Source organism: Petaurus breviceps, unplaced genomic scaffold, assembly GCF_028583685.1.
Source record: "Petaurus breviceps papuanus isolate PSGF00001 unplaced genomic scaffold, PetGlider_PUasm1.0 173, whole genome shotgun sequence".
NCBI classification, from domain to species: Eukaryota; Metazoa; Chordata; class Mammalia; order Diprotodontia; family Petauridae; genus Petaurus; species Petaurus breviceps.
In genome coordinates, this window is record NW_027185759.1 from 31,265,677 (window position 1) to 31,278,759 (window position 13,083).

Here is a 13,083-nt window from a genome sequence, read left to right on the forward strand (position 1 = left end):
CATTTGGAATGTAAAGTCCTTGAAGGCAGGGACTGCTTTGTTTTAGTCTTTGTATCCCCAGCACTCGCTAGGTCTGATACTTTGTAGGTGCTTATTGAATGGATGGCTAGTGTCAAACTTGTTAATACATTTTCCTCCAACCAGCTCCTAAGCCTCAGTTTAAATGCATACTGAAACAGAAACTACAAGGCATTAAAAAAGAGGCAGTTGGAGGTACAGTGGACCTTCAGTTAGGAAGACTTCAGTTCAAATCTTATTTCAGATACTTACTAGCTGTGTGATCCTGGTCAAGTCCCTTAACCTTCTTCAGCTTCAGTTTCCTAATCTGTAAAATGGGAATGATAATACCACCTACTTCACAGTTTTGTGAAGATCATGAGATAACAGATGTAAGATGCTTAATGGGCTAGATAAAGCATAGTCATTATTATGGAAAGGGTGTTTGGAGCCCAGTGGGGCAGAGGACATTTTCTTTGGTCTTTTTAGATAGACTGCCTGCAGAGGGGATAACATGCCCACCCAGACTGTGGAAAAAGCTTACCCCTGACCATCCATGAGGCAGGAACTGTCCTTCAGCCCAGTAGCTTCCATTGATGAAGAAAAGACCAGCAATCATGATAAACACCCATACGGCCAAGTTGAGCACATTGAGAACATTGTTGAAGCCCACAGAATTTTTCACCCCCAGGGCAACAATGATGGTCACAATGACAGCAATGACAAGGGCCAGCAGGTCTGGGTATGATTCTTCTCCTTTTCCTGTAACACAGAGGAGGTAGGCACCAATTACTTTTCCAGTCAGAGAAAAATAGTCATGGGCATCCCATGATGGGATAGCACTTTGCTCTTTTTTTTTCAATGCAATTGGAGTTAAGTGACTTGCCCAGGGTCACACAGCTAGTATCAACTATTTGAGGTTGGATTTGAAGCAGTTGGATTTTGAACAGGTCCTCCTGACTCCAGGGCTAGTGCTCTATCCACTGTGCCACCTAGCTGCCCCAGCATTTTGCTTTTGAGAGAAATATTGGTGAGAAGAAAGTATGGAATGGAGATTAGAAATCCCATCTCTAATGTATATGTACACATATGTTGCAGCCCGCATACATGTATGTGCCTATTTGCAAATTGGCTGAAGCATATGATCAAAACCATTGTGGGTTTTCATGGAATACTGCCAGGCTTGGAGTCAGGAGATTCCAATTTCACACTTGCCAGCTAATTCACTGGGGGAAAATTACTTGTCAGAGCCTCAGTTTTCTCATCTGAAAAATGGGGACAATACATCCTTATACTCCTTATTTCCCTCGTTATGAGAGATGTACTTTGCTGTCTTTAAAATACCCTAAAAATTCAAATTATTGCTATAACATTTATGCATCAAAACTCTCTTTGTTCCTACTTGTAAGATTTTGTAATGTGATGAATTAAAAATGTTAGATCCTGCTTTTGGTTCCACCATTTTCCCATTTCCTGCCTAAGTTCTTGTGAATTTGAAAGGAAGATTAAAGAGTGAATCATTGGAAAATGCTGCAACAACAGATTTCTGCCTATGTGTGTGAACGTGCAGAGACAATGGAGAGTAGAATGTAAGATCTTTGAGGTTGGGGACTATTTTTTTTAATCATGTCTTTGTATCCTCAGCAAAGTGCCTGGAACATAGTAGGTGCTTTATAAGAATAACATCTAACATTTATGTAACACTTACTATGGGCCAGGCATGGTGCTAAGCACTGTATAATTATTATCTCATTTGATCCTTACAATAAGCTTGGTTGTAGGTGCTATTATTATCCTCATTTTACAGATGAGGAAACTGAGTCAGAAGTTAAGTGACTTGCCTGGGGTCACATACCTAGTAAGAGTCTGAGGCTGGATTTGGACTCAATTCTTCAAGACTCCAAGCCTAGCCTTCTACCCACTATGTCATCTAGCTAATTAATAGGATCACAGATCAGGAAGAGACTTCAAGGTCATTCCAACCCCCTCACTCTATAGATGAGGAAATTGGGACCCAGAGAGTCTACAGGAAGCATGTCCCAACTGTAAGGGTTATGGGATTTAAAGATCTCCCATGCCCCATGGACGTGCTGACATAGCAGAGCAAGAGAAAGTGAAAAGCCGAGCTAACGGTCCTGCGGTTGGCAGTTGGCGGCGGTTGCCTTTTTTTTTTTTTTGAGTTAGGACCCCTGCTGAGCACTACCAGTGGCCGGAGCTGCTGGGAGCAGGACTTTCTGCTAAGGACTCCTGCTGAGGACTGCCAGGGGCCGGAGCTGCTGGGAGCCCGCTTCCAGGGCGCTGGGTGGTTGCTGTGAGTGGGGAGAGGAGGACCTTTGCCTGAGGTAGCTTGTTCTGTTTTAAAGGCTTGAAAATGTGGGTGCTTTCTACTTTATCTACCTGTGCCAATATCATAACTACTCTGATGGCTTTCACTTTCTGGTTTTGGGACTCAGTCTTTTGGTATCTTAATAAATTTTCTAGTTTACTTCCCCAAATGGCAAACCTGACGTATTTTGTGATGGATAATTATATCAGCATATTTGTAATCTCTATAGGCATTGTGAATATGGCATTGCTGATACACCAACCCACCTCATTTCTAGTACTTTCTCTCTGTTGAGAACTTCTTATTTACCCCGTCCATAACTTGTATGTACATGCCTGTTAAGCAGTTGACTCCCTCATCGATTGTAAGCTCCTTGAGGGCAGGGGCTCCTTTTTACCTTTCTGTTTGTCTCCAGCACTTAGCACAAAGCCTGGTGTATAGTAGATGCTTCATAAGTATTTATTGACTGACAGAAGGAAGATCTGAATTCCGAGTCTTGACTCCAGATTTTGTATGCTTTCATTTCTACCGAATTGCCTTGCTACATCTGTTATTCATCCAACCGGTGCTGATCATGATATCCTTACCCCCTCCCCTTTTAGCTTCTTTTTATGTTTGTTCCCCCCGTTAGATGGTAAGCTTCTTGAGGGCAGGGGCTCCTTTTTACCTTTCTTGGTATCCCTAGAACTTAGAACAGTTCTAGGTGCTTAACAAATGTTTGTTGACTCTTATCACCACATGGTAATGGAGATACAGAGATAAAAACATACAGTATTTGTTGTCAAGGAGCTTACTTTCTATTGGCTAAAGGGCAGTGCAACGTGTAAGCTAGTACAAAATATGTAAAAAGTATATGGGGGAGGAGGGCATGACGTTCTTTGACTTTTTCACTAATAAGTGCATTCTGTGGCTCTTTTCTTCTAGAACAAGACAGGAGAGAGACTCAAGGGAAGCCCCCTCCAGGACTGAAGAACTCAGAGCATCAGAAGACCTAGCTTTTAGTCATGGTCTTGTCACTAATCAGAGTGGAACTTTGGCCAAGTTACTTAGTCTCTCTGGGCCTCAGTTTACCCATCTGCAAAATGAAGATGCTAGCCTCAATAATATCTAAAATATCTTCTGAGTCCATAATTATGTGAGGCCTGTTTGGACAACATGGCAAAAAGTCAGATTGCTCATTAGGGTCTTTTGGTCTTCTTAAAGATAGCTGGGTCATAGTCTTTTGAGATAGGGAAACTGAGACTGATACAGTGAAATGAATGAGCATGACCTTGGGCCTCAGTGCAAATCCTACCACTCATTCAGGCAAGTTATTTTGTCTCTCTAACCCTTAGTTTCTCCTTCTCTAAAATGGGAAACATATTAGCTATATTGCCTGCCTGACAGGGTTGTTGTGGGTGTCAAATGAGAAAATGTCTCTAAAGTGCTTTGCAAACTTTAAGGAATGTTAAACATAATGTTAATGATAATTAGTGGACCTGGGTTCAAATCCCCCCTCTAAATATTCTCCAGAAATATTCTGGAGAAGATCCAAGAATGGGAACAAAATCTTACTTAGCTCTTCTGAAATTTAAGATATCAGATGCTAGGATTGAAAAGAGGATATTTCAGGTCCTTCAAACTTGGGTGCAGTATCCTTTCTGACCAGAAGTATACCTTCTGGTTGTGTTAAGTGGGATGAATTAAATTCAATTGAACTGCATTACAAACTTTTTGAAGGTAGGATTTTTGTTTACCTGTCTTTTTTCCTCCATTGTGCCTAGCACATAGTAGGGATTTAATAAATATTTGATTGGAATTAGTAAGAGGAAGAATGAGTCCGAAATTCCATAGAATATATCTGTTGCATGGACTTTGGACAGGTTGCTATGTAAGGATCTGCTAAAGGGCAAATGTGTCTCTTCTTGGATTCTTACCCAGGCCATTTAAAGTCCCCACACTGTCAATCATCCAGCGGCTTATGGTATGGTTTGCCAGGGAGTCGAACATACTGCTTAGGGCACTGGCCCCTGCTGCAGTGCCAATCAGGTACTCCAAGATAAGATTCCAGCCAATAAAAAATGCCACAAACTCTCCCACTGTGACATAGCTGTAGGTGTAGGCTGACCCAGTGGTCTTCGGAACTCGAACTCCAAATTCAGCATAGCAGACACCTGTGTGGGGTACACATACAAGACAGTTTTTTGAGACTGGAATTATTGGGAAGAAAGCCTTTTGATTGTTATCCATCTTGGGCTTTACAGGTAACAAAATGATCATTACTTGAAAGAATGTGGTACTTATAAGAATATAAACTTTACTTACATGAATCCTCCTTAAATGTCTCTTTTGGAGGACTTCTCAACTTTGTCAAAGACAGAAAGAAAGTCTCCATATACACAAAAAAGTGTCATTTTGTGAGAGGCAAAGAATTGGGAAAAAAGGACTCATGGATTAGGGAATTGCTAAACAAATTGTGGGACAGAAAAATCATGACATATTACTGCTCCATAAAAAATAATGAATATGAAGAATCTAGAGAAGCATAAGAAAATTTTTATGAACTGATTCAGAGAGAAAAAAAGTAGAACCAGGAAAATGATATACAGAATGACTACAATGACTTAAGTAGAAAAAAACCCAACAAAATGAAACCAAATGCTATGTGATTACTTAATTATAAATATTATTGATAACTTTTTTGTGTTACCAAAATTTCTCTTTTTATCCCCCCTCCTGACAGTCATCATAGGTAACAATTAAAAAAAATGGAATTAGCAAAATTGATCAATACATTGAAAAAGTCTGAAAAATACATGCAATATACCACAACTGTGAATCTCCCACCTCTGCAAAGAAGTGGAGTGAATGTGTCTTCTCATATTTCTTCTTCAGACCTATGCTTATTCTGTGTAATTCTGCAATATTCACTTTTGATTGTTTTGCAGTTGTTCTTTCCATTTACATATTTGTAGTGATTGGATATGTTATTTTCTTGGCTCTGCTTACTTTACTTATCTTTTCATATTTCTCTGTTTTCATCACATTTGTTGATTTTTACAGCACAGAAATTTTATATTACATTCATATACCATAATTTGTTTGACCATTCTCCAATCAATGGACACCCATCTAGTTCTTTGCTATTACAAGAGTGATATATATTCTGGTGTATATGGGTGCTTTCTTCTTATAATTCTTCTTTTACCTCTTTGGAGTAAAAACTTAGTAATGGAATTTTTGGATCAAAGTGTTTGAACATTTTATTCACTTTATGTGGACAATTCCAAGTTGTTTTCCAAAACTATACTGATTTCACAACTCTACCAACAATGCATTAGTATGCTTATCTTCTCATAAGCCCCCAAACATTGACTATTTCCATCTTTTGTCATCTTTGCCAATTTGTATGGTGTGAGGCAAAACCTCAGTGTTATTTTGATTTGCACTTCTCTTATCATCAGTGAATTGGAGCATTTTTCATATAGTTATTAATAATTTGCTTTTCTTCTTTGGAAAACTATTTGTCTACGTCCTTTCTCTATTTATTTGTTTGGGGAAGACTGTTGGATTGAATTGCTTATGTATCTTAGATACCAAACCCTTATCTGAGAAATTTGATACAGATATTTCCCCCCTATCCTACTGCTTTCCTTCTTATCCTAGGTTCATAAATTTTGTTTGTACAGAAGCTTTTGTTTCATGTGATTGTTTTTTTCTCCTGTAATAACCTCTATCCTTTGTTTGGCTAGTACATCTCCTACTCATAGCTATGAAGGGAATATGATTTGATGCTTTTCTATTTTTTATGGTATGATCTTTAATATTAAGATTACCTATTGATTTAGCATTAATTGTGGAATATGGCACAAGGTGTTGGCTTAAGTTTAATATCTGCCAGATTGCTTTCCAGTTTTCTCAATTGCCGTTTCACCATAATCACTAAACTTGGTCCCATAGAAAAGACAAGAAAGTACATTTCCTTCTTCCACTGAAAAGTAGCTATGGAACATTGTACATATTGTCAAATACAGTTGATATATTGGTTAGTTTTTCTCAGCTATTTAAAAAACAACAACAATATTCTTTACAAATAAAAGCTTCCTGGGAAGAGGTTGGGGAAGGGGATAGATTTAGAAATGATTGTGATGTAAAAACAAAAGGCATAAATAAAACAAACAAAAAAGTTTTCTGCATTTGAAATCCTTTGAAGACCCCAAGGGTCGAGGCTCCCCAGAAGTTACTTAGCTCCAAGAGACCAACCAGAAATCAACCAGTGTTGCTATGCTTTTCTGACCTTAGAGGACAGCCTGAAATCCATTTCCTTTTTCTGAGTTAATCTGTGTGTATATTTATGTTTCATTTGTCTGTTTAATTTAGATTGAAATCCACTGAGTGGATCTGGTATTTGTGGCAGTCTGAAAAACTTTATTTCCTGCCTTTTTGAGATCCATCAAGCTCCTGTGTTCTAAATGTGCTACTTCTTCCTGCTGAATCTATCCCTTTTCTAGGCTTGCCTATTGCCGGAAACTTCCTTATTCTGTGACTGATATGGGGATGGGACATCTTGGGTATTCTCTGGCAGCTCTTCAGCATCTTCCTTCCTGTGTCATTAGAAGTGAGAAACCAATTAGATAAGATTGCTAGAGATCGCCATCCAAACGAGTGACCTTAGCCTACTTTTTTGAACTACCCTGACTTGAGGAGGATGAAAGATCCATGGAAGTAATGAAGCTTCTTGTTGACTAGGAGGAACAAATCTAGAGGGCAGGAAATCTCTTCCAGGGTCATAATGATCCCTTTTCTCTGCTTGCCACAACCTACAGGTAATTGAACCTGATGTTCTGGCGACCTCCCTGGGTGTTTCCCTAATTACAGTCAGGTATCCTTAGTCACTCCTTCCTACACATAGAGGCTAGAGAGCTGGAATCCAGAAGACTTGAGTTCAAATATGGCCTCAGACACTTGCTAGCTAGTGGGTCTCTGAGCAAATCACATAACTTCTCTGTGACTCAATTTCTTTTTCTGTAAAATGGGGGATAATAATAGCTCCTACCTCACAGTGTTGTTGTAAGGATGGAATGAGAAAAAATATTGAAACTTTGCAAAACATAAAATGCTGTATAAATGCTGACTACTATTATTATTACCTGTCATGGTAGCTGAATTTCCATCACTAGAGATTCATTCCCTTAACAGGTCCCTCCTCCCAATACTGAATTCTTATTGACTACTACAAATTAATTTCCTAGCTCATGTTCCTATCTGCCAATTAGCTGACCAAAGCCTTGGGGGAATGGGAATTTTTTATGGAGATATCGTGGGATATGAGAGGTAATTTTGGATCATGGGAAAGCCAAGTTTTCCCATGTTCATCTAGAGGCAGCCTGGTAGCAAGTATTCCAGGGGAGGGGATGGGGTAGAGGAAATCTCAAAAGGTGGAGGCTGCTGAAAGGGAAGGTGGGAGAATGGCAAAACCAAACTCTGATGGTTTCACCATTTTGGTTGGAGTTGGCATCGAAACTCTGATGAGTGAAAGACTGCTCACTTCATCCTGGTCAATTAGCTGGGAGAGGCAACTGGTATAGTGATAGGAGAAGTGGCTTTGGAGTTGCGGGTCTTAGTTATGAATACCAGGTCTGTTACTTAATAATTGTGTAACCTTGGACAACTCACTCCTCTCTGGATGTCAGTTAGCCCATCTATAAAATGAGGGGGTTGAATGTGAGGATCTTTCTGGTGTCTTCCAGCTCTAACTTTGTCTGAGCTCTTGTATCTCCCACATCTAGGTCTCTGGCTTCTGGACCAATCTGAACAAGACGTCATCCTGAAGATAAAAGCATTAAAGACCCCAAGGGTCAAGGCTCCCCAGAAGTTACTTAGCTCCAAGAGACCAACCAGAAATCAGTCTCTGCACTGGGGTCACTGCTTCTGCCCACTTAAAGGATACACTAATCAATGGAAGACACTTACAGACCACACCCACTACAACTAAACTGCAAACCTTTCAGGAGATACCTACCGATCCCCATTCCCCTAAGGTTGCTAACTCAGCACACTGAGAGACAATTTCTAGCTGGATCTGGACTAAGGAAGCCTGCCAGCTGCCTCTTACTGCTCCTTTCATGGGCACAAACATGGCCCATGGGTCAGAAAGGGAGGAGAGCTGACTTGCAAACTTTAAAATAGCCACATAAATTGGTTATTGCTGGAAAGGCTCTCAGAGCCTAACCTTTTCTTTTGGCTTCCAGTTCCTAAATAGAATATAAGATCAGAGATTGAGAGCCAGAAGTCAGTCAATAAATATTTATTAAAGTGTCTTCTATGTGCCAGGCATTGTGCTAAGTGCTGGTGATACAGAGAGACAAAGGACAGCTCCACTCTCAAGGGACTCAGTCTAATTGGGAGGAGCCTTAGGCATCATCAAATTCAAACCCCTCATTTGCAGGTGAGGAAATTGGGAATGAGAGAAGTTACATGACTTGCCTAGGTTCATCAGCCCAGTAAGTGTCTGAGGGAGGATTTGAATTTGGGACTTTTTGTCTCCACGTCTATTAGTTTTACCCTTTGTACCACCTAGCTACCTAAAGCTAGGGAACTATCAAGGGGAAGAATAACTGATTTTTAAAAAATTTCTGGGGCATCCTTTTCACTGCCTTAGTGAAATTCTGATATCTAGGGATGGAATGGTTGTGCCACTTCTCCTTTTTCTGGGGAGTAGAATTTGCTGGATACTGAAAAAATCTATTTGGACATACTTGTCCTTTGTAGCTAAAGTTATTGATCCCATGATTGATACTCTTGCTTAGCTAAATAAATGGCCAATTTCATCTCCAGAAAATAATCCATCACCTTCTTCCCTTCTCCTGCCTCTCTTATACTGTCTGTCCTTTTCCCCCATGGAGGATATTTTGCCAGACTTTATCATTATATCACCTGTGATGAAGTGAACTCTAGTCAGTTTTTACAAATGTGTCTGGAAGAAAAGTAATTTGTCTGGGTAGTGCATATGTCTTTCCTCATCTCCTTCCCTTTGGCTGATCTAGGTGCAGCTGTCCAGATATGCTCAGTGGAACAGCAGCAGATGTTTTAAAGTGTAGGGCATGCCATCCATCACAGAGCTTTATGGAACTATTATTTACTCCATGCCTGACTTCCTATAATCAGAGTTAGCCAGTGAATGGGGAACTCTCCAGGGTCTTGAAATAATGGCATCCAATTTCTTAAAAACAAATCAGTGATGCGAGAAGTAACCCAACAGGTAGAGGACTGATCTATTTCAAGTTCTGGGATAGTGAAAGAGTCCTTTATTGAAAAGTCAGATAATCTGAATTCAAATTTTAGTGCAGTCCTTTGCTAACCTTGTGACCATGGGCAAGTCTATCCATCTTTCTTAGCCTCCATTCCTCCATCTGTAAAATGAGAGGATTAGGTTAGATGATGTTTTAGGTCCCTTCCAACTCTATCTCTTTGACCTCTACCTTTGAACCTTTCTGGGTCTTTGATTAGGACTCAGAGGTACATGGTGTTCATCACACCTAAAGGATCCTACTGAGATTCTTTAAGAATACATAATACAGACTTGCTAATGGGTTGTCTGAGAATGACTGTCAGCAATGAACAGTAAAGACTCTACAGTTTCCCTTTAGTGCAAAATTCTTACATTGTGGTTCACAGAATCACAGGTCCTTGCATAGATTTAAAGCTGGAAGAGAATTAAAGGTTGTCCAATCTATCTCCTCATTTTAGAGATGAGGAAACTGAAGCCCAGAGAGGGAGGCTTTGTGATTCACACTATAGCAGAACTAGAACTAGAACCCAGGACCTTTCTTCAAATCCAGTTCTTTCCCCTGAACTATGGTGAATAGAATTCTGTCTCTAGAAATGATTGTATAGTAGGCTTAAATTTCAGTGCTTACCCAACAAATGCCTACATTTTTCTCTCTAAGCATATTTCATCTGTCTCCACTTAGGCCATAGAATTTAAGGAAGGAGGAGCCTTAGAGACCATCTTCTCCAAATCTCTCATTTGGAAGATGAGAAAATGGAGGCCCAGATGAGTTGAATTATTGCCTAACATCACAAGATGTGTAGAGTAACAGGGATTCGAATCCACATTTTCTGGCCCTAAATCCATTTAAAATTTGCTGCACCATCCTACTGTATGTAGACCATTCCCCAGTTCCCCAGACCTCTTTTTTCATATTTGCTCATTTGATTTGAGCCTCTGAAGTGTATTTGAATCTGGATTCTTATAAATCAGGTAACCACAGCCTCCCTAAGCCCCCAGCTTAACCTCATGCTAAATACGAGGTGTGTTCTTTCAAAACTGACTTAATAAGCATATAAGCTCTAAATGTCAGACTTCAGCAGATCATCTTGCACCTAGAAGCTTCATGTAACAGGAACCCTGAGCAAGGTTGAGTTGGATGGCTTTAAAATCATGCAATGGTGCCCTTAAATTAATGATGACCTAAGCCAAATGGAAGCCTAGTATTGCTGTTGGCTAATCGTAACAATGTGACCCTTCCTTGTATAACCCACATGGAAAGAAATGTTGAACAGTGGGTTGGGGGCATATTTTCTATTGTACTAGTTAAAATTTTATCTCTGATGCTTGTTGGCTATGTAACTCCAGGCAAGTCAGTGATGTCACAGCACTGCAGACAATTCTCAATAAGTTGAGAAGTAGGTGCTAAACTTCATTGGTAGAAGGGACTTCCCCATTCTAATGAACTCACAGATGTGGTCCAAAAAGAAATGTAAGTTTAGTACCTATGATTTCAGGGACATGACACAAATTGCAATCCCTTTATGATGTTGTAGATGGTCTTCCAGAATACGTCTCCTTTGGAGATAGCTTATTGTTCAAGCTTTCTAAACTTAGCCAGGGTGGTGTTTGCAAGCAATATGCATTATGTAGTCCATCTCTGGACACCTTCAGAAGCCTGTTCAGTTTTGTTCCTTGTGCTTGACTGACAAAGCTTTGGAGAACCAAGGTTAATTTCCATTCCACAAGTAGGTATCAGAGGAAAACTTTTATAGAATTATGGTTATTATGGGATGCAGTGTGGAACACTGGATTTGGAATCAGTGGACCTGGTTTAAATTCTACCTTTGCTTCTTGTTTAGTTGCTCAGTCATGTCCAACTCTTTGTAACCCCATGGATTGTAATACACTAAGCCCTTCTATCCTTCACTGTCTCTTGAAGTCTGTTCAAACTCATCTTTGTTGTTTTCATGACATCATCTAGCCATCTAGACACCTCTGCCATCTCCTTCTCCTTTTGCCTTCAATCTTTCCCAACATCAGGGTCTTTTTCAGAGAGTCCTGTTTTCTCATTATGTGACCAAAGTATTTAAGCTTCAGCTTCAGTATTTGACCTTCCAGTGAATAGCCTGAATTAATTTCTTTAGGTATTGATTGAGTCAATCTCTTTGCTGTCTAAGAGACTCTCAACAGTTTTCCCCAGCACCACAATTTGAAAGTGTCAATTTTGTGCTCAACTTTCCTTATCGTCCAACTCTCATAGCCATATGTTGCTACTGGAAAAACCATAGCTTTGACTATGTGGACCTTTGTCAGCAAGGCAATGTCTTTGCTTTTTAGTATTATGTCCATATTTGCCATAGCTTTCAAGCAGCAAGCGTCTTTTAATTTCATCTCTGCACTCACCACCTGAAGTGATCTTTGGCCCCAAGAATATAAAATCTGACACTGCTTCTATTTCTTCTCCATTTATTTGTCAGAAAGTGGTGGGACCAGTTGCCAAGATCCTAGTTTTTTTGAAGCTAAGCTTCAAGCTGGTTTTTACACTCTTCTTGTTCACCCTCATCAAGAGACTTCTTAATTTCTTTTTCACTTTTTTGCCATCAGAATAATATCATCTGCATATCTGAGGTTGTTGATATTTCTCTCAGAAACTTTAATTCCAGTTTTTAATTCATCCAGTCTGGAATTTTGTATGATATACTCTGCACATGAGTTAACTAAATAAGATGACAATATACAGCCCTGTAATATCTCTTTTCCAATCTTAAACCAATCGGCTGTTTCATTTTCAATTCTATTTGTTGCTTCTTGGCCAACACACAGATTCTTCAGAAGACAAGGAAGATGATCTGGTACTTGCATCTCTGAGGACTTGCCAAATTTTGTTGCAATCCACACAGTCAAAGGATTTAGTGTAGCCAATGAAGCAGAAGTAGATATTTTTTCTGGAACTCTCTTGTTTTCTCCAGAATCCAGCAAAGTCTGGCAATTTGGTCTCTAGTTCATTTGCCTCTTCTGGTAATTCTGGTAATGGTTCACAAATTGCTGAAGCCTAGTTTGCAGACTCTTAAGTATAATCTTGCTGACTTGTGAAATGAGCACAATTGTTTGATGATTTGAGCATTTTTTGTCATTGCCTTTCTTTAAACTTGAGATTAAACTGATCTTTTCCTATCTGGTAGACACTGTTGACTTTTCCAAAATTTTTGGCCTATAAGTGCAACACTTTAATAGCATTATCTTTTAAATAGCTTATCTGGAATTCCATTCCCTCCACTAGCCTTATCATTAGCAATGCTTCCTAAGGCCAATTTAACTTCATTCACCAGGAAATCTGGTTCTAGATTAGTAATCCCATCCTTGTGGTTATCAGTGATGTTAAATCTTTCTTATATAGTTCTTTGGGTATTCTTGTAACCTCTTCTTACTTTCTTCTTCTATCAAGTCCCTACCTTTTTTGGGGTCTCTTATCATGCCCATTTTTTGCATGAAACTTTCCCTTGATATC

At 39.5% G+C, this 13,083-nt stretch overlaps 1 protein-coding gene across 1 annotated transcript in view; it reads right to left on the reverse strand.

Moving 5' to 3' along the window:
- Positions 1 to 13,083, reverse strand: part of SLC7A14 (solute carrier family 7 member 14) — a 148,502-nt gene that overhangs the window by 52,115 nt on the left and 83,304 nt on the right. Inside the window, exons 3-4 of the mRNA XM_069083576.1 lie at positions 4,240 to 4,476; positions 542 to 759 (exon numbers count right to left, since the gene is read on the reverse strand). Of these exons, the coding sequence (XP_068939677.1) occupies positions 542 to 759; positions 4,240 to 4,476 (455 nt within the window). The remainder of the gene's footprint in view (positions 1 to 541; positions 760 to 4,239; positions 4,477 to 13,083) is intronic.